General features: G+C 30.5%; 1 protein-coding gene across 6 annotated transcripts; it reads right to left on the bottom strand.

Moving 5' to 3' along the window:
• Positions 1-7,793: 7,793 nt before the first annotated feature.
• Positions 7,794-22,012, bottom strand: LOC107014731 (F-box/LRR-repeat protein At3g48880-like). 6 transcript variants are annotated; one of them, XM_027915426.1, is made up of 5 exons: positions 21,616-22,012; positions 13,962-14,132; positions 12,303-12,460; positions 8,798-9,217; positions 7,794-8,619 (listed from the first exon to the last, which is right to left on the bottom strand). In XM_027915426.1, exons 4-5 carry the CDS (start codon positions 9,193-9,195, stop codon positions 8,064-8,066), a joined length of 954 nt encoding a protein of 317 aa, XP_027771227.1. In that variant the 5' UTR covers positions 9,196-9,217; positions 12,303-12,460; positions 13,962-14,132; positions 21,616-22,012; the 3' UTR covers positions 7,794-8,063. The 6 variants fall into 6 exon arrangements, with proteins under 6 accessions (XP_027771227.1, XP_015070269.1, XP_015070266.1 ...); XM_015214783.2 differs by lacking the exon at positions 21,616-22,012 and having other exon boundaries at positions 7,794-8,115; positions 8,203-8,619; positions 13,962-14,468; XM_015214780.2 differs by lacking the exon at positions 21,616-22,012 and having other exon boundaries at positions 13,962-14,467.
• Positions 22,013-22,895: the final 883 nt, after the last annotated feature.

The raw sequence follows: 22,895 nt of genomic DNA, 5'->3' as shown, positions 1-22,895 counted from the left end.
CATGTATATGGTGGTCAGTTTGGAAGGAAAGGAATGGTAGATGTTTTGAAAATAGATCCAATTCCATTCACAAGGTCAAATGGAATTGTATAGTATCCTTAATTTTTTGGTGCAAACAGTTGTGTATATTAGATACAGACCAGATTGTAGATTTGATAGGAAGTTTGTAACTGGCACTTTTTAGTGGTGACCAGCATATGCACTTAATGCTGAAGAATAAAATCTTACCAGTTTCAAAAAAACAAACTAGTTTATAATCACAATAAGGAATTAATAAAAGAAATGATATCCGAAATAAAGCATCATACAAATTGTGACAATGGAGTATTGATAAGAAGTCCTGAACAACAGAACCAATGATAGTTGCTAGGGAGATCCGTATACGACGAAATTCTAAATCGAAAGCTAAATTAGCAAGTAAACATGATGGATCTTTTCAATCCACTTCTGACAAAAGCTTTAAAAAAATCAAGTAGTTAGAGAATGGAAAGGAAGAGAACTTGAATGAAATAGTACTTCAGTGTGGTTCTTGTCTTCTTATCATAAACAAACTAGAGTTCTCAACATTCATCAAGTTTCTCAAATGAGTGAAGTATCAATTGAAGTATAACAATCAATAATGGATGTTAATATTTTACTAAAATTACCCCAATGTCAACCACAATATTGTATTGAGTTTTTGATCAATGATAATAATTTGTCACACCTTTTTCCCAATATAATGTACTTGGGTTTGAAGGGAAAGGATTGGTAATTATATGAAGCATACAGAAGAAAATAACATAGAGTTTTTAAAGTCATACTCTGTACGAAAAGGGACAAAAATGTCCTAACATATTTGAAAGGAGAAAAGGCTCAAAATGATCCTATTTCTTTCACATGGAACACTAATAGTCCCTATTCTTTGATAAAGCGGTGCACAACACTAGGGGTGTAGAAATCGAATCATTAAGTCAAACCGAATCGACGAACCAAATCAAACTAGAAAAAAAATCGACTTGTGGTTTGGTTTGATTGGTTTGGCGATTGAAGAAAAAACCGACCACTCTTGGTTTGGTATTAGAAAAAAAGAATCAAACCGAACTCAAACCAAACAGACGCATATGTATATGCATAATTTATTTTATTTATAGATAAAAAATATTGTTTAAATATAATCTACTTTGGTGATATATTTTTAGTTAGTTTATGATTTTCAATTTTATATATTTTATTTCAAATTTGGATTTGTAAAATTTTATATATATACTTATTTTATTTATAGCTAAAAAGTATTATTTATAATGTACTTTGCTAATATTTTTAGTTAGTTTATAGTTCTCAATGTCTCTCTCTCTTACTCTATATATATATATATATATATATATATATATATAATATTTACAAAATCTTACAAGCCCAAATTTGAAATAAGATATTTGTAAAATTGAAAGCTATAAACTAATTAAAAATATATCAATAAAGTAGATTATATGTAAATAATTTTATCTATAAATAAAATAAAATTTATATATATATCTAGTTATTTGGTTCATAATTACATGACACTACTCAAATATTTAAGTTTGTGTACATGTCATTAAAATGGGCAAAATGAACAAACAAATATTTAGTACAAGTAGTAGTTGACTTTGGAAAGTGTTTCGAAACTTTATTTACACGGCATTAACTTTGGGGAAGACAAACACTCAAGTATCTGCTGCCCAACTTTCGTTTGACGTGTAATAAACGGCTAGCATTAATTGTTTAAATTATGATTGATTTAACCAATTTCTATCATATTATATCTCTTTTTAAAATTAACGTAAATTAAATTCAATATTGTTTATTTAATTTTCATAACCCCCTATTAGTTAAAAACTTTTTGACATATTAAACTCTATTATATGAAGAAACATAGCATAAACGTAATTAAAAGGCAAGAGTATATTGATATTAATTTTAAAACAACTCGGTACATAAATAACCTAGAAAATTAAAGGAAATTAATTCCTAAAAAGAAATAAAGCTTGGTAAATTCTACTTAGAGTTTCTAGGAGATTCACTGTCGTCAACTGTTCCGGCACCATCACTGCATCTTTAGTATCCAAGGTTTCAGCACGATCACTACCTGCATATTTTATATTTAAGGCCTCAGCACGACGAATCATTTCTTCAACGTGTCCTTTCAATTTCCACATTCACGGTGAATCTCTAAAATTTTCTCAACGAGCTTCAACGTCTTAGTTTTAAGTTTGATAATTTCATAGTTGACTTTTACCCGTCCCTCAGGAGTAGAATTGACGTTTTCTTTCTCTAGTCTAGACATATTAGAGTTGTAGTATGTTCTATGATAGAATTTTTTCTGATTTTGGGTAAAAGATTGGTGCTTTTTATAGCAAGTTAGCATAAGAGTTGCATTGGTTATTCCAAGAATTATCTTGGTTAGATAACCAACTTTGTTAATTGTTAGAGATTTAGTGAAGAATCCAATATATTTCTTGGTTAGAACAATAGCATCATATAATGTTGTAAAAATAACATTAACATTACATTATCATATCATATGTTTCGTTCAAAAAAATAAACTACGCCAATATAAAATATAAGTATAAACTAGGTTGTAAAATTAAAGCTAAATAACATAAAAGTAGACAAACTTTCACACTCCATTATTCCCCAACACCTTGGCCAACAAAAACACCACCACCACCAACATCTCTATTTAGTTTAGTAGCTAAAACATCAATACGACCTGACAACCTCAAAATTTTATCCTTAAGATATGCAATTTCCTCCTCGAGGCGACTCAGATTCTGACTAAGCAATAAAATATTCCAGAAGATTTCTTCCTGTTCTGTAAAATTATGATGCCCACTTTTGTTAGTTGAAGATGACATGATAGCGAAAAACTGTATTATTTTTCAGGAATATTGATGGATTGAGGGTAGAATAGAGCAACATGCTCAATTTATAACCAATTTGTTTCCTTTGTTCGAGTGTCATCTGTTTAGTATCCCAGACGTTAATTAATGGAGTAATAATAACGGACAATAAAATTGAGTTAAGTGTAATTAAGTATCAATTATATTTCGCCAGGTTTTGCCAGTAAATTTAAAGAACTATAATATCTTTTTTATTTTAAAATAAATTCATCTTTTTTCCACATTTCAGTAAAAAAAGGTATTAAAGATAAATAAAGATTAAAATGCTTTTTAAAAGGTAAAGATATATAGAAAAAATCTCATTTGACCAAATTTTCTGGCCGAAAATTTATTTCCTTGCGTAATATGTAGTAACTCGGATCGAAATGATAAATAAAGCAGTATAATTTAAAAAGATCGTACATTACTAAATACATTAATATCATACCATCAAAAAAGAGAGAACTAATCGTTACAAGCAAAAACCCCTAAATATTATCGACCCCACCACCGTCATTATTATATGCACCACAAATTTTGTTATTTTTCAATGCATTATGAACGTGAGTAGAAAAGTTATGGAAAGAACGAGATAATGTCCTCAGTTCAAGCTTGAGTGTTTTCATTGCACGATGAGGTCTCGTACTTCGTCTTTTAGAAGTCCAATCTCCTAAACTCTATGAGAACGTTTTCTCCAATTATTATGTGTGTTATTGTTGACTGAACGAGGCATGATAGAGATAACAAGATATATATATAGAGTTATGGTAGTAGGACAAATTATTGAGATATAAATACGAGTCCGTATACTTTTAGGTTCAACTATTTAAAGTTCTTCAAGTAGACGAAACGTTACACCAGTCCCAACGGTCACAATGGTTCAACAAAAGTCTTCTCTATTATATTTTTTAGAAACGGAAAAGGGTCTAAAATACCCCTGAAATATTGAAAATGGTACAAAATTACCCTTCATCCACCTATTGGCTCCAAAATGCCCTTTTCATCCACTTATTGGCTCTAAAATACCCTTGTCATCCACCTTTGAGTTCAAAATTGACCACTTATTTAATGATTTTAAATTTAAACTATTTAAATATTTTTAAAATACTTGATGTTCAACTATTGGTTATAATTTAATTTATTTGTATTATTTATAAACGAATTCACTACCCACCCATTATTAACTAAACCCCACCCAATTAATAATCCAACTATAATATCAAAATCGTCATAAACACTACTAAAACACGATGAAATTATAGATTAATGAAAATGACATCCAAAATTATTCGAGTCCGAATCGAAGCCCCAATTAAATTTATGTTGAGCCGCTTATTTAGGAGGACACTTTCAATTTGATTCTCTTTCAAGATTGAATTAGAAATTTATGATTAAAGGTAAAGAAGTAATACATTTTGAATTAATTCATGCACCTTTCTTAAAATATAATTTATAAATATTTATGGATTTTTTTAAATCTTTTAATATATTATTTTGAAAAAAGGTTACCTATAAAATAACATCACATAATTGAGACGTAAGAATAATAAAGATGAACATAGTCAGACTTTTAAGTTTATCGGTAATTTTAATTTAGACACTTGAATATATGATAATTTACTTCTATAGATATTTTCGTCTCAAATTTTTTAAAACAATCAATTGGCAGCAGCTTTTGTATTGTTGCATTAATAATGTGAGTGATTTATTAATTTGGAGGGTTTAATTAGTAATGGATGGGTAGTGGATTGATTTATAAATTATACTAATAAGTTAAATTATAACAAATAGTTGAGCGCCACGTATTTTAAAAAATATTTAAATAGTTTAAATATAAAACCGTTAAATAAGTGGTCAATTTTGAACCAAAAGGTGGATGGCAAGGGTATTTTGGACCCAATAGGTGGGTGGGAAGGGTATTTTAGAGCCAATAGGTGGATGGAGGGTAATTTTGTACCATTTCCAATACTTTGAGGGTATTTTAGACCCTTTTCCGTTTTAGAAATAGAGGCCTAGTCTAATTTGACTGAAGATTTCTAAAAGATTCACTCAGTTCGGTGTTTTCCATGCAACACAAAAATAAAGAACAATAAAATTAGATCATTAAATACTTTTAAATTAAAAAAAAACAGCATATTGTCCATTAAAAATCAGTTTTTTCAATCAATAATATTCACAATGGGTGTAGCGACGAAATCATGAACATGGTGTTCATCTTCTTCTTTGTAATGCCTTCAGTACTATAAATTACAAATATATATATATATATATATATATATATATATAAAACCACAACCAATCCATCCTCACGAATAAACGACCTCCAACCATCAGTGAACCTACTCCAGTTCCTCGATCTGTAGCTTCCTACATTTAAATGGTGGTTTAATATAAATGTATTGTCCATTCTAATAAATGTGAGCATCGTCTTTGTTAGTTCCTTGGGAAAGTACTAAGATACCGATGCGGAAGCCACTACATAAAACAAAGATAACAAGACATTAATTCAACATATATGAATTTAAAAAATAAAGAGCAAATACAGTGAAATGTTTTACCATTCCATCGCGACTGACATATGATCTTCTTAGTCTCACTTTGAACTATGGTAGCGGAAGAGAACCGATTTGGATGTACTTTGATATTTTATCAATGAGAGAAAATATTATTGTACAAGATAGACTCATTCGTTGTGTATTTATAGGAGTGTTTTAAATTTCATATTTTTCACCTAAAAATTTTGAATTATTTTCTCACCAAAAGTTGAAACTCTTCGTTTACCATCCACTGAAGGGACTCTGTAATGAATATCTTTTTAATAAGGTGATATTAATATTGAAAATATAAACTTGATTTCCTACAAAAAGTTTAAACTCTTCGTTTACCATCCACGGAAGGGAATCTGTAATGAATATGTTTTTAATAAGGTATGGTGTTAACATTGAAAATATAAACTTGATTTCCCACCAAAAGTTGAAACTCTTCGTTTACCATCCACTGAAGGGACTCTGTAATGAATATCTTTTTAATAAGGTATGATATTAATATTGAAAATATAAACTTGATTTTCTACAAAAAGTTGAAACTCTTCGTTTACCATCCACGGAAGGAAATCTGTAATGAATATGTTTTTAATAAGGTATGGTATTAACATTGAAAATATAAACTTGATTTCCCATAAAAAGTTGAAACTCTTCGTTTACCATCCACTGAAAGGACTCTGTAATGAATATGTTTTTAATAATGTATGGTATTAACTTCATCCCAACTTTGATCCTTGCATTACTCTTAACTTCATCTCACATGTAAGATCTCCACAAACTCACTCCATATGGTGCAGTCACTTCTTTGGTCATCAACATACCTTCACCTTCATATCTTGCACTTACTATCCTTTTCCGTAGCATTGGATTTTCATTGGTGGATTCTAGTTGTTGAAATTAAGTCATGAAACTAAACTAGTTAAAGTTAAAATAATTTGTTAAATTGTTTAAATAAGTTAGAAAAATAATGTGATTTAGTTGGTGTATTTAGGTCAAACTAAACTAGTTGAAGTTAAAAATTTATTAATAAGTTAAGGAAATAATGTGATTTAGAATTGGTGGATTATAGTTGTTGAAATTATGTCATGAATACTATACTAGTAAAGGTTACAAAATTGTTAAGTATTTACGTCAAGATTACTTAATCGAAATGAAATTTACACGATTCTAATTATGTGTCTACAAGTATTTGTACTATTTGCATTAACGATAGGAAAAGAGAAAAAGAACAATAAATCTCTCAGATGGTATTCAAGAGTTCGTATGAGCCTTTAAATTCGATAATGAAAATATATAATACTGATATGAGAAATAGGATTTCTTCTTTTTTTAGAAAAGAAGATAAATAAGCTATATAAGAGTTTTTAAAGTCATACTCTATACGAAAAAAGGCCAAAAATGTCCCAACGTATTGGTAAGGAGAAAAGGCTCAAAATAATCCTATTTCATTCACATGAAACACTAATAGTCCCTATTCTTTGAAAAAGTGGTGCACAAACACTATAGTGAATTTTAACAGACTAAACAACTATTAGTTTGTCACCCACAATTACTTCAAGTTAATAACTTAGTATGTAAATATGTTTTCTGGCTAAATGATTGAAAGTTCATTATACCAACAAGGCTTGCTAGTAGTTGTTAACTGATAGAGATTCATCGATTATGTGATAGTATAAGCCAAAAGCTATAAATTTAGTCAGCTGTGATAAAATCTCAATGCGTGACTAATTTAGCAGAAAATTAAAAGGTGAAATATCAAATTAGTCACCTTTTTAAGAATTTCAATTGATGATTTCATGTTTTTTTATATAAATATTTGGCCCTTAAATTTATATTTGTAAAAGAAAATTCTTCATTTTGTATTTACAGAATTTTTTGCGAAAATATTAAAGGAGTACTGAAATATTTAATAAAAATATAAACATGATAATAGATAGATTTACTAATGATATAACTTAAAGTAAACAATACACTTCAACTCATGTTCAATTTTTGCCTTCTTATTAATTAAAGTTTCTTAATTGTTTGTAGTTTGTTGTTTGCATCACCTTAATTCTAAAAGGAGTTTAGGGATGAAACTCATAAAACTTCCATAAAAACATGTTTGGTTAAGTTTTTTAGAAATCAACTTAATAAGAAAAACATTTTTTTAAGTGATTCTTTTTCTTTAAGAAAAAGACTACTTTTATTGAATAACAATGTGTTCGATAAATTAATTTTAAAAAACTCTTTAATCAACTTAGTGCTTCACCAATTTTTTAAAAACTATTTCCAAGTATAAGCATATATTCTCAAAAGTATTTCCAAAACGAAAGAAAATCTACTTTATTCCATTTTGGAAAACAACTTTTGCTAATTTCAAAAACATTTATTTTCTCCCATAGTTTATCCAAATATCTCACCTTTATAATGAGAAAATAAACATGTCTAGCATCCCAAAAGCTTAGCAAAACGAAGTACAAGCTTACTATGCTTGGCAATACATATGAAATTGGTACGACGAAAACCCAAAAACGAAAAACACAAGTTCATAGAAACACAAAGAACACGAAAGCTACACAAGCTTCCACATTTGCTCCAGACCTTCAGCTCATGAAGCAATATCTTCTAAAAGTTGTCAAACCGCAAGAGATTTCACCTCATCCACTTTCCAGAGGTCTTCTTCATACCTGTACCACCTCAAAAACCCTTTATCATATAGAGTGCGCTGACACATGATGCAGGAGTCACTCATGCAGGTTAGGAATTCGTCTAACCTGGACGCTTTTTCAAGAATCGATTTATCAAGCTTGGTCAGAATTCTCATCGGTTCGAGTGGAGAGTCTTCAGTAATTGCACAATGAGATATGTTAAGCACTTTCAACTTTTTTAACTTCTCCAAGATAATAGCCAGAGCAGGTTTAGATAAAACCGTGCACCTCACACTCAAAACTTCCAAGTTTGGAAGAAAAGAAGCCAGTGCAGATGCGAAAAGCATATCACAGGGCCCCATAACTTTGAGTGCAACAAATTTTTGGCAACTCCTGCCAATTTCCTCTATGACACGTGCAGGATTTTTTATACTTGGCATCGTTAGTGATTCAAGATCATTCCATATATGAATAGCCCTGCACATTGTTCGCTTTTTAATTTTGTCCCAAGAAGGCATAACTAGGCGTTTAAGCCGTGGACACCTGAAAAAGAGGGAACTAATTAGCTGTCTTTTTCATTTTTACAGTAATTTTTGCTTCTCTAAGAATAATGGAAAATCATAGGGATCTGATATCCCCGAAACGTTGCATGCTGTATGGTTTCTTGATTTAAGTTGTAATTAAAATACTATAGAAAGACGAAAGTTTATTGGGGGAATACCTCTCCGCAGCAGTAGTCAATTGATTGTCGTTAACATACAAATTAGGATGGAAGATCAATGTTTGTATGTTTCCACGACTGAGGTTCAGGCAATTATTTAGGAGTCCGGTCAATTTTTCTTCAGACGGACTGTCGACATACACGTATGGCTTCACTTGGAGTCTGATGAAGTTCGATTGCAACACGGACAAGTCCAGCGTAATCCAGAGAAGTGGATCACAACAAGCTAACCGCCATGCACGACAAACTTGAGGAATCACACTTGTCAACTGGAAAATGTCCAAGTACAGGAGTATCGTGACCAAGATATTAATATCAAGGTCCTCCCATCTCCTTACAGGAGAGTCTCCTTTTCCCATATCAGCAGCTTCAGTCTTTCTATTTTTTTGGAACTCCATAAAGCTTCAATCTCCTGAACTCCTGTAGAAACAAGAAAGGTTATTACTTCTCCTGTAGAAAAAAGAAACGATCCATGAAGAATATTTGAATTTCTGACGCCTAATTGAATACGTCTGAGGAGTACTGTGATGCCTAAAAGTGAAGAAACTAAGAAAATATAATCTGGAAGAGTTGGTTGCAGATAACAACAGAGAACTAAGTTCCTGCTGGCATAGTTGATGGAAGAATCACATTTCGGATAAAAATAATCACTACTGAAAGCAAAATCATACAAAAAAGGAGGAAGTAACATTGATTTGCACACTGAAATATACATTCTGTTCTGTTTGGAGCAGTTTCATTTCAGTACTCAGATAATATCAAGGGTGCTCTACTATAAAGATTTTCTATATTTTCTACCGAAATACAAATCAGTAATGACTAAAAAGATCTTAGCAAACAACCTACTCAATACACGTGAAGCAACATAAAATAAACCTTCAATGCTAACCATTGGAATTACATATGTATCTTGTGCATCATCTATATTTAGTATTTTGTTAATTTGACAAGGATCTCGAAAAATTGCAAGTCTTTTGGGACAACTTTGTCCATGTGATTGTAATGTTTACCTCGTTCGTATTAACACCTTCAACCATCATAGTGTCAAACCAATACTCCAGTACAATTGTAACTTCAAAGGTAGACAATTCTAAACTATAATTCAGGACCTTCTTTCCTTTTATATTCTACATGTGCTACTTGTCCCTTAATCATCACTTATTTTGTCTAATTTTGTAATACCACACACCATCATACCATTCACATTTCTACAACACTCATTTTTCAATATGCACTCAAGCCATACACCATCATTGGTTTCACTACTCTCTTACTAAACCAAGCTTTTACACCGGTATGTATCTCCTTATTGCACAACACTCCTGTATTTCAACTATAAGTTTTTTTTTATGTTTTGCGTCTTGCTCTAGCAGAATTCACACCATTGGCGTGGAAATGAGCCTAGACATATGAACAATCTATGTGAACTCAGTTTGATGATCTCAGACCTGAATAAAGGAGTGTTGTGGCAAACAATCGANTATGTTTTGCGTCTTGCTCTAGCAGAATTCACACCATTGGTGTGGAAATGAGCCTAGACATATGAACGATCTATGTGAACTCAGTTTGATGATCTCAGACCTGAATAAAGGAGTGTTGTGGCAAACAATCGATCAATGTAATACTAGTTTATCCTCACAGTAAGGAACTAATAAGAGAAATGATATCAAACATTTGGTTACGTCCTGAAATAAAGAATCATACAAATTGGGACAAATGGAGTATTGATAAAAAGTCTCAACAACAGAATCAATGATAGTTGGACTTGGTAGGGGGTCCGCATATGACTAAATTCTATTTAATTTTGAAGCTAAACTAGCAAGTAAGCATGATGGTTCTTCAATCCAAATCTGACGAAAGCTGAAAAAACAAGTACCTCCGTACCCCAAAATCTTAAAATTTAGATTTTGCCCGCACCCAAGTCCCAAGCAACTTAGCTATGAAGTGTTTTTCATCATCTGATTTCTGTAGTAAAGAGGGGGCTAACATTAGAGTTTTAGCAGCTGATATGAAGCCTACATCAATCTTCTCTCATATGAACTACTGATCATCTATCTATGGAGCTTATATGTTAGATGCTTCAAAATACAATTTTCTTTTTGAGAAAAGAAAAGACGGAATAACCAAAGCACCATTTGCATTTAACCTATATATGCAGGTCAAAAAATGATGTTACAGTTCTTTTGGATAACAATGAGAAGTTTGTAAAAACATCAAAAGAAGCTACATTCTTGATTGCAGGACTCAAATTGAATCGTTATATAACCAAAATGAAAATTCTATAAATCAAAACCAACCTTGACAAAGAGTTAAACATTAATAACAAACTAAATTACTAATAATTGAAATGCAAAGAAATCAAGATCCGACACGAGTAAAGAATTAATCAGAAAAACAACCTTAGAGACTGTAAAAAGAAGATAAGACAGAGAGAGATTTAGAACATGCCTTAAGATTGTTTATTCTCTTCAGTGTGCGCAAAACAATTGGGTGAAAATTGTGGGATGTTAGTTGATAAGGGGTGAGAGTTTTATACGAAGTCATCCACCTGTAAATTCATTCTGGTCAAAACTCTTTAATATTTTTTTCCTTTTTTCCTATCTTACCTGTTTGTTTGTTTTTTATAGATGACCAAAAAAATAAAATTAACACCTGTAAATTGAATCCGGTCAATAATCTTTACCATTTTTTCCTTTTTTGCTATCCAACCTGTTTTTTGATATACGACAGATTTTCTTTTTACTTAATACCTCTTAACTCCCTAAACTATTCACATTTTCCAGTTTAACACTTAAATATGGTTACGTCCTGAAATAAAGAATCATACAAATTGGGACAAATGGAGTATTGATAAAAAGTCTTCAACAACTAAATTCTATTTAATTTTGAAGCTAAACTAGCAAGCAAGCAAGATGGGTCTTCAATCCAAATCTGACGAAAGCTGAAAAAACAAGAACCTCCGTACCCCAAAATCTTAAAATTTAGATTTTGCCCGCACCCAAGTCCCAAGCAACTTAGCTATAAAGTGCTTTTCATCGTCTGATTTCCGTAGTAAAGAGGGGGCTAACATTAGAGTTTTAGCAGCTGATATGAAGCCTACATCAATCTTCTCTCATATAAACTACTGATCATCTATTTATGGAGCTTATTTTCTTTTTGAGAAAAGAAAAGACGGAATAACCAAAGCACCATTTGCATTTAACCTATATATGCAGGTCAAAAAATGATGTTACAATTCTTTTGGATAACAATGAGAAGTTTGTACAAACATCAAAAGAAGCTACATTCTTGATTGCAGGACTCAAATTGAATCGTTATATAACCAAAATGAAAATTCTATAAATTAAAACCAACCTTGACAAAGAGGTAAACGTTAATAACAAACTAAATTACTAATAATTGAAATGCAAAGAAATCAAGATCCAACACGAGTAAAGAATTAATCAGAAAAACAACCTTAGAGACTGTAAAAAGAAGATAAGACAGAGAGAGATTTAGAACATGCCTTAAGATTGTTTATCCTCTTCAGTGTGCGCAAAACAACTGGGTGAAAACTGTGGGATGTTAGTTGATAAGGAGTGAGAGTTTTATACGAAGTCATCCACCTGTAAATTCATTCTGGTCAAAACTCTTTAATATTTTTTTCCTTTTTTGCAATCCTACCTGTTTTTTGACCAAAAAAATTAAATTAACACCTGTAAATTGAATCCAGTCAATAATCTTTACCATTTTTTTCTTTTTTTGCTATCCTACCTGTTTTTTGATAAACGACAAATTCTCTTTTTACTTAATACCTCTTAACTCCCTAAACTATTCACATTTTCCAGTTTAACACTTAAATTATGGAGCATTATAGATAGTTGTTAACCGCTGAACTATAGACCACGTGATATGGAGAGTGACAGTCAAAAAGAGTATTACTTGAATGACAGCTCATGCAAATTGATAACTTAAATTTTTCTATAAATATCAAAGTTAAAATAAGCTGGTAAATTCTATCTAATATAGAATTATATTAAATATTTCTCTGTTTTCAGAGAGGATATTAGTAAAATTCATATTCCTTCAACTTATCACTCTCGTAAAATTCTCAGATTATACAATCTGTAATCCTTTTAAGTCTCTAATCAGTAAAGTGACCAACTAAACATTAGATAATGTTTTAGTTGTTGGGCTCGCAAGTTTATAAATTAAAAGAACACGAGACTCTTCCTATTATTTAGTAGACACAGTAAAGTAACATTGAAAGATTATGTAGTACTTGTTATTTAAAAAAAAAAAAATTGAAGATGATCTTTGACCATTGCATGTTCAAGCCATTTATCTTGTCTTTCAGTTCCCCATAAAATAATATAAATGGAAATCAATCAGGCTACATCCTTAAAATGAGATTAGAGGAAGTTGTATTAGAATAAGAATAGGAATAAGAATACTAAATAGTATCCTACTTGGTAAAGGATTGTATAGTAGTATCTACAAATAGGGTCTCAACGTAATAATGTAAACACAACAACAACTTTTATTATTCTTTTCATATATTTCTCACATGGTATCAGGCTTCTACAATCTTGGTAGAAATCTAAAGAGCTTCCGCTGCCGGCAGGCGGCGATTACTCATATATGTTGCCCGTTGGCCAACAAGTATGTTAGCAAAAGTTAGGTCACCATGTATCTTTCCCGTGACTATTTTCTCATATACGATTTATGTAAGCACCGTGCCATCATTCCGTTGACTATTTTCTTCTATCTAACCGTTCCATCTTTCCGGTGACTACATTTTCATATATAATTTGTGTAGCATTGTGCCATCATTCGTTAGTAAATATGTTTCTGGTGGAATGATTGGAAGTTCATCATACCAGCAAGGTTTTCTAGATGTTGTTAAATGGGTTGAGATTCAATGACTAGGTGACAATATTAGTACAAATCAAAAGCTGTAAATTGAGTTGGCTGTGATAAATTCTCCACACATGGATATAGTAGGACTGATTTAGTATAAAACTAAATATTCTGCCATCAGTAACTCTTTTTTTTTTCTCTACCAAAAGTTCCCCAACTTTGACTACAACTTTCTAAAAATTCAAATTCAAAGTTCACATAGAAATTACCTGGCATAGAAAACCTACCCAGAAGACATAATAGCTTAGAACACTATGAAAATTACCTGTTCTTAGAAATACGACAGATCTGACCCTTGATTGCCATCTTCTTTGAATCATACTGGTCCAATTCCTCTTCAGAAATCTCTCCAAGATGAAATGGAGGTTGCATCCATTTCTCGAAGTCTCTGGTGGTGAGCACGATCTGGCGAACCAAAAAACTCCGAGACAACATACTGTAGAAGAGATTACCGGAGAAAGAGCTGTGATACAATCTTTCACTGTTTGCCATAGCTCTACAGCCATAGTTGTACAATTGGGGAAGAAGAGGAGGAGAAGACCACAATAGCCTAGCTTCCTTCGAAATTGAAAATTAATCTACACTAAAATATTACATTCCATTGATTTTATATTTCTTATTGCTGGTTAGTGTTGGGTATCACAAGGCAAACCTCGAAAGAGCTTAGTAAGAAAAATCAATGAGAAATATATAAAAAGAGATTAAAAATATGGAAAAATTTTAAAATGTCAATATTTTAATATTGAAGAGGGCTCATTAGCAACATTTTCAATATTTAGTAAAAATGTCAAATTTTAGTTTGTTAAGTATTTTATTTATGATTTTATTATTTGTTTTATTTAAAGAATATAATTATTTAATAACAAAAGGTAGAAAATCAAGGGAGAGAATATTTCAAAAAAAAGGTAAGGATCACTTAATTTTCTCATCAGTTATATTTTCAAATAAAATTTAAACTTTGTTCTTTTTTATTCTCCAGAATTTTTACCTTTTTAAAATTATATGCATTGCACAATAAATTCTATTTATATTTATTATAGTTTTTATTAGTTTGTATTCATTCCAATAGGAATGCCGAATGTATCTGTATATTCATTTAAGATATATTTCTTAAATGAATATATATTTCTTAAATGAATATATTTATTATGTTATAGTTAGTATTTATTTTTGTATTTCATATAGTTATTGTATTTTGTGTTCTGTTTTTTTTGTGTGTGTTAGTTATGTCAATGTAACACATTATATGAGTTTGATTGTGTATATTTCATAGTTTTAATGTTTTTTGTATTCATAGATTTGGAAGTGTATATTGAATTTTGTTGCTGTTTTAGTCAGTATGTATTTTTTTATTTCATTGTTTTATTGTATTTTGTATCCATAGATTTAGAATTGTATTTCATATATTTAATTCATTTTGTATTCTGTTTTTTTTTTATAGTTATGTCAATGTACCACAGTTAATATTTATTTTTGTATTTCATAGTTATTGTTTTTTGTATATATAAATTTGGAAGTATATATTGAATTTTGATACTGTTTTAGTCAGTATGTATTTTTACAATTAATAGTTGTATTCATTCAAAAATTATGTTGCATTGTTTCTGAATTTGACATTTTTTTCTAATTTGTATTTATTCTAAAGGTATGTCAACTAGTTATGTATTTTATTTAAGAATGAGTACACCAAATATTCAATTATTTCTTTTCAATTTTATATTTCATTCACTTTTTCATCATACTAATTTTTTGTATTTTATATATTATTATACAAAATTCTAAATAAAAATTAAAATAAATAGAAATACATATAAAATACATATTGAAATGAATAAATACAACATTTTTGAAGAAAAAAATAACTATATAGAAAAAAAATATATGAATACAAATATATTTCTTAAATGAATCAATGCTCCTTTTGTTCCTTTTTTTGTCTTTATATTTATTGTCTTTGTACTTTAATTATTACTTTTGACCAATCACTTATTGTATTTATACTTCAATTATTACTTTCGTCATATTATTTATTGTATTTATACTTTAAATTATTACTTTTGTGTTGTCACCAATTACTTTTGTCATTTTCTTATTTATTATTCTAATTCTTACTTTCATCCTTTTCTCATTTTGTTATCTCATTTCTATTTACTTTTATTTGTTATATTTGAACTTAACACACTCATTTAAAAGTATAATATTTGATATGAAATCAAAATATATACTCTTTTTATTTTAATTTGATTATCATGCTTTGATTTTGCAAGAATTAAGTTTTAACAAAGTAAAAAAAAAAATTAATGTTATGGTCTGTTGCAAGTTTGAGACACTCCTCGATGATACCATGATAATCTATAGATATATTGTGATGGTATTATAGAGGAATGTGGAGTATCTCACAGAAGGATAATAACTCACCTCAATAGTACTATGCTAGTATACAGATGCAATGTGAATGTATCATGAATGATTGGGATATTTCACTGAAAGACTAAAACATGCATCAATGATACCATTAATATATATATATATATATATATATATATACGCACACATAAGAAACCTCTAATCATATCATGCCAGTATATAGATATACTCCTATGGTATCATGAAGGTCTCACTATAGTATTGAAGCGTACATCAATACATGATTTGATGAGTATTGCAGATTACATGAAATAGTCATTAATGATGATATCATGTTAATATGTAATATGTTGTGATAATAGCCATTAATATATATATATATATATATAATGACATGCTATCATTGACAAATGAGAGCTTCTACAACACTCATTTTTCAATATGCACTCAAGCCATACACCATCATTGGTTTCACTACTCTCTTACTAAACCAAGCTTTTACACCGGTATGTATCTCCTTATTGCACAACACTCCTGTATTTCAACTATAAGTTTTTTTTTTATGTTTTGCGTCTTGCTCTAGCAGAATTCACACCATTGGTGTGGAAATGAGCCTAGACATATGAACGATCTATGTGAACTCAGTTTGATGATCTCAGACCTGAATAAAGGAGTGTTGTGGCAAACAATCGATCAATGTAATACTAGTTTATCCTCACAGTAAGGAACTAATAAGAGAAATGATATCAAACATTTGGTTACGTCCTGAAATAAAGAATCATACAAATTGGGACAAATGGAGTATTGATAAAAAGTCTCAACAACAGAATCAATGATAGTTGGACTTGGTAGGGGGTCCGCATATGACTAAATTCTATTTAATTTTGAAGCTAAACTAGCAAGTAAGCATGATGGTTCTTCAATCCAAATCTGACGAAAGCTGAAAAAACAAGTACCTCCGTACCCCAAAATCTTAAAATTTAGATTTTGCCCGCACCCAAGTCCCAAGCAACTTAGCTATGAAGTGTTTTTCATCATCTGATTTCTGTAGTAAAGAGGGGGCTAACATTAGAGTTTTAGCAGCTGATATGAAGCCTACATCAATCTTCTCTCATATGAACTACTGATCATCTATCTATGGAGCTTATATGTTAGATGCTTCAAAATACAATTTTCTTTTTGAGAAAAGAAAAGACGGAATAACCAAAGCACCATTTGCATTTAACCTATATATGCAGGTCAAAAAATGATGTTACAGTTCTTTTGGATAACAATGAGAAGTTTGTAAAAACATCAAAAGAAGCTACATTCTTGATTGCAGGACTCAAATTGAATCGTTATATAACCAAAATGAAAATTCTATAAATCAAAACCAACCTTGACAAAGAGTTAAACATTAATAACAAACTAAATTACTAATAATTGAAATGCAAAGAAATCAAGATCCGACACGAGTAAAGAATTAATCAGAAAAACAACCTTAGAGACTGTAAAAAGAAGATAAGACAGAGAGAGATTTAGAACATGCCTTAAGATTGTTTATTCTCTTCAGTGTGCGCAAAACAATTGGGTGAAAATTGTGGGATGTTAGTTGATAAGGGGTGAGAGTTTTATACGAAGTCATCCACCTGTAAATTCATTCTGGTCAAAACTCTTTAATATTTTTTTCCTTTTTTCCTATCTTACCTGTTTGTTTGTTTTTTATAGATGACCAAAAAAATAAAATTAACACCTGTAAATTGAATCCGGTCAATAATCTTTACCATTTTTTCCTTTTTTGCTATCCAACCTGTTTTTTGATATACGACAGATTTTCTTTTTACTTAATACCTCTTAACTCCCTAAACTATTCACATTTTCCAGTTTAACACTTAAATTATGGAGCATTATAGATAGTTGTTAACCGCTGAACTATAGACCACGTGATATGGAGAGTGACAGTCAAAAAGAGTATTACTTGAATGACAGCTCATGCAAATTGATAACTTAAATTTTTCTATAAATATCAAAGTTAAAATAAGCTGGTAAATTCTATCTAATATAGAATTATATTTAATATTTCTCTGTTTTCAGAGAGGATATTAGTAACGATCGACGCCCTCTTTTTTGAAGACTTAAGAGACATAGATTCTCTAAGTCAACTTATAACTCTCGTAAAATGCTCAGATTATACAATCTGTAATCCTTTTAAGTCTCTAATCAGTAAAGTGACCAACTAAACATTAGATAATGTTTTAGTTGTTGGGCTCGCAAGTTTATGAATTCAAAGAACACGAGACTCTTCCTATTATTTAGTATACATAGTAAAGTAACATTGAAAGATTATGTAGTACTTGTTATTTAAAAAAATATTTTTGAAGATGATCTTTGACCTTTGCATGTTCAAGCCATTTATCTTGTCTTTCAGTTCCCAATAAAATAATATAAATGGAAATCAATCAGGCTACATCCTTAAAATGAGATTAGAGGAAGTTGTGATAAAAATAATTCTAATGATCATGCATTCATAAACAGGAAGAGATTTAGCCGTTTGAAATATGTCAATTGCATTATTTTTGAAAATCTTCAAATCATCTAATTTGATTTTTACATCAAGATTTAAGTGATACAAATTAAATTTACACAAAACTAATGACGTGTTTGCAAGTATTTGTAACATTTGCATTTATGAAAGGAAAAGAGAAGAAGAACAAGAAATCTCTCGAATGGTATCCAAGTATTCTTATGAGCATTTAAATTTGATGATGAAAATATATAATTTTTGTGTAAGAAATAAGATTTCTTCTTTTCTAAAAAACAAGATTGTTAGAATAGGAATAGGTTTATACAATCCTACTAGAATAAGAATAGGAATAAGAATACTAAGCAGTATCCTACTTGGTAAAGGATTGTATAGTAGTATCTACAAATAGGTTCTCAACGTAATAATGTAAACACAACAACAACTAATATTATTCTTTTCATATAATTCTCACATGGTATCAGGCTTCTACAATCTTGGTAGAAATCTAAAGAGCTTCTGCTGCCGGTAGGCGGCGATTACTCATATATGTTGCCCGTTGGCCAACAAGTATGTTAGCAAAAGTTAGGTCACCATGCATCTTTCCCGTGACTATTTTCTCATATACGATTTATGTAAGCACCGTGCCATCATTCCGTTGACTATTTTCTTCTATCTAACCGTTCCATCTTTCCGGTGACTACATTTTCATATATAACTTGTGTAGCATTGTGCCATCATTCGAGTGAATACTCTTTGATATATAATTTGTGTAGAACTGTGTCATCCTTTATGTGACTACCTCTTTGGCATATCTGATTTGCGTAGCACCGTGCATCTCTCAGGACTACTTTCATATTTAATTTATTTAGTACCGCGGATTTTTTCGAACTATTTTCTCATATCTGAGTTGCATAGCATCATGTGTCTTTTTAATTGTTGGAGGATGACAAAAGTCTCACATCAGTGGTGAATGAGATGGGCGGACTCCTTATAAGGTTTGACAATCCTCCACTCTTTGAGCTAGATTTTGGGGTGTGAGTTAGGCCTAAGACCTAATTTCACATAATAAAAAAGCAGGGCCTGTCTCACCCGATGTTGGATCCCCAAAAATCAAAATTGTCCACGCACCAAATGCTAAGCACTGGGCGTGAGGTGGGGTATTGGAGAATGACAAAAGTCCCACATCGGTGATTAATGAGATAGGCGGACTCCTTATAAGTCTTGGACAGTCCTCCATTCTTTGAGCTAGCTTTTTGGATGTGAGTTAGGTCTAAGACCTATTTCACATTAGTGACGGCTCAGATTTGATTTGCATAGTTTAATTCGTCTTTTTTGTGACTCCTCAAATCTTATTTGCGTAGGGTTGTGCCATTATTCCAACCCTACCCGTATAATTTTTCTTTTTCAGTAAGGTCGTGCCATCATTCCGACCCTACCCATATTAATATCTCTTTTTCAATACCCTATATAATATCTATTTTCTAATTAGGTCGTGACATCATTCCTACCCTACCCATATAATATTATTTGTTATATTGTGATCACTTTCTCTAATATTCTAGAGTATAAGCATGTTCCGACCAATTTTTTTGGTGACTTCCTTGTTTAATATAGACTCATCTATTAATTACAACCTGATCCATATACTTTATACTAGATTTTGAGCACTTTGTTGCTCATGAGGAGTTTAGTAGCTTTGTATGTCGATTATGTTAGTCACTCTATGGTCTGAAACAGTCTTTGCAAGTTTGGTTTGGGAAGTTCAACATTGTAATTTTATCGCTTTATGTTTTATTGGTATTATGCATCAATTTCAGCATTTCATGAGAAAATTAAGCACATTGAAATTGAGTGCATTATGCATCAAATCCAGTATTTTATGAGAAGACGAAGCACATTCAGATTGACCGTCAAATTTGTGAAGTCGAGTGATCAACTTGCACATATCTCACCAAACCCCTCATCGATCCTCGTGTTAATTACATCTGTAACAAGCTACGTACATGAATTGTATGCACTAGCTTGAGGGGCATTGTTAGAATAGGAATAGATTTATATGATCCTATTAGAATAAGAATAGGAATAGAAATATTAAATAGTATCCTACTTGGTAAAAGATTGTATAGTAGTATCTATAAATAAGGTCTCAATATAATAATATAAACACAACAACAATCCAATAATATTCCTTTCAAATATTTCTCACAAAGATAAATGAGTTAAAGTCATACTCTAAATGAAAAGGGCTTAAAAATTTCCTAATGTATCGTAAAGGAGAAAAGGCTCACCACAGTCCACTATTATTTGGACTTAGACTCAAAATGCTTCTATTTCTTTCACACTTTTAGTCATAACCCACTAATATCTAACCTCCATTCTTCTATTCCCTCTTAACTTAGACCATCTGCAGGAAAACATATACATATAGAACTAAAGATATATGGTAGTCTTGTTTGTTACTTCTTATTTGTTTGCTTCCACATGACCTGCTCGTGATGGAGTTGCAATCGGATCAATTTTAGTGAACTTTTCTCGAAAGTTAACCTGTGTATGAAGGAAAAATTATTTAAATTGCCTAGAGCTTTCTTGACAATATTCGACGGTCCTTTGATTTTTTGATGGTTAACAGGGTCTTCCTAGTCTTCCATAACATCTATAAATTTCTCACATATAATTACTTCAAGTTATTTACTTCGTCAGTAAATATGTTTCTGGTGGAATGATTGGAAGTTCATCATACCAGCAAGGTTTTCTAGATGTTGTTAAATGGGTTGAGATTCAATGACTAGGTGACAATATTAGTACAAATCAAAAGCTGTAAATTGAGTTGGCTGTGATAAATTCTCCACATATGGATATAGTAAGACTGATTTAGTATAAAACTAAATATTCTGCCATCAGTAACTCTCTTTTTTTTTTCTCTACCAAAAGTTCCCCAACTTTAGCATAAAGATTACAACTTTCTAAAAATTCAAAGTTCACATAGAAATTACCTTGCATAGAAAACCTACCCAGAAGACATAATAGCTTAGAACACTATGAAAATTACCTGCTCTTAGAAATACGACAGATCTGACCCTTGATTGCCATCTTCTTTGAATCATACTGGTCCAATTCCCCTTCAGAAATCTCTTCAAGCTGAAATGGTGGTTGCATCCATTACTCGAAGTCTCTGGTGGTGAGCACGATCTGGCGAACCAAAAAACTCCGAGACAACATACTGTAGAAGAGATTAATGGAGAAAGAACTGTGATAGAATCTTTCACTGTTTGCCATAGCTCTACAGCCATAGTTGTACAATTGGGGAAGAAGAGGAGGAGAAGACCACAATAGCCTAGCTTCCTTCCATTATTGAATGAAATTGAAAATTAATCTACACCAAAATATTACATTACATTGATTTTATATTTCTTATTGCTGGTTAGTGTTGGGTATCATAAGGCAAACTTTGAAAGAGCTTAGTAAGAAAAATAAATGAGAAATATATAAAAAGAGATAAAAAAAATATTTATTGTGATTTGATCTATCAATCTACATCTATAAGAAAAGTTTTATATTATTAGGCTTAAATTATAGATAATCATTTAAAATTGTCCACAAATTTCACTTAAACACCTCTTCTTAAATATAGGATGTCATGTATGATATGTGTTTTTGTAATTGTATAATCATATAAGTATATTAGACGAAAATATATGTCTTTGTATTTATATATATATTTTTCACTCAGTTTATACAAACACAAATATATTTTATACCGAAATGTATAAAATGACTATTGTATACCTAATTAGATGACAAAAAAATAGAATGTTTGTTCTATAACATTTGATTTGAATCAATAGTTTGTTATTTCATACAATTTTTCCTTTATGGTATTGTTTTGTCAATTACATTATTGTGTAAAGACTAATTATTTTGCTACGCGAATTTGTAGTGATCGCATTCTAAACTTTTTTTTTATCATTTTATTTTTATTTTTTAATAATCATATTTTATCCTTTATTTTATTTTTTTAAGATAATTTTATTCCTTATACTAGTTTTTTATAAGTTTATTCTTAAAATTAATGATGGATTACGGTGCATCATGTTAAAAATGATATAACTACTGATAAAAAACTACGAAAGAAGTATTATCTGTTAGCAAATAAATTGTTGTCTCAATGCTATCTATTGCTCATATTTTTATAATTCATTAAAAAATGATATCGGTAGTGGTATAATTACACAAATTAATTGCTTAATAATTAATTTCGTGTAATTTGCATCTTTGTTGGGTCATTTATATATAGTTAATTGTATAGAACAATACAAAGCAAACGAACAA

This window comes from Solanum pennellii, chromosome 3 (genome assembly GCF_001406875.1).
Source record: "Solanum pennellii chromosome 3, SPENNV200".
In the NCBI taxonomy this organism is placed as follows: Eukaryota; Viridiplantae; Streptophyta; class Magnoliopsida; order Solanales; family Solanaceae; genus Solanum; species Solanum pennellii.
This window is presented reverse-complemented; position numbering and strand designations above follow the sequence as displayed.

Coding starts and splice junctions, on each gene's coding strand:
- LOC107014731 (XM_027915426.1), bottom strand. CDS start 9,195: ATGGAGTTCCAAAAAAATAGAAAGACTGAAGCTGCTGATATGGGAAAA. Junction 8,620..8,797: donor TTGACTACTGCTGCGGAGAG/GTATTCCCCCAA, acceptor CCTCTTTTTCAG/GTGTCCACGGCTTAAACGCC.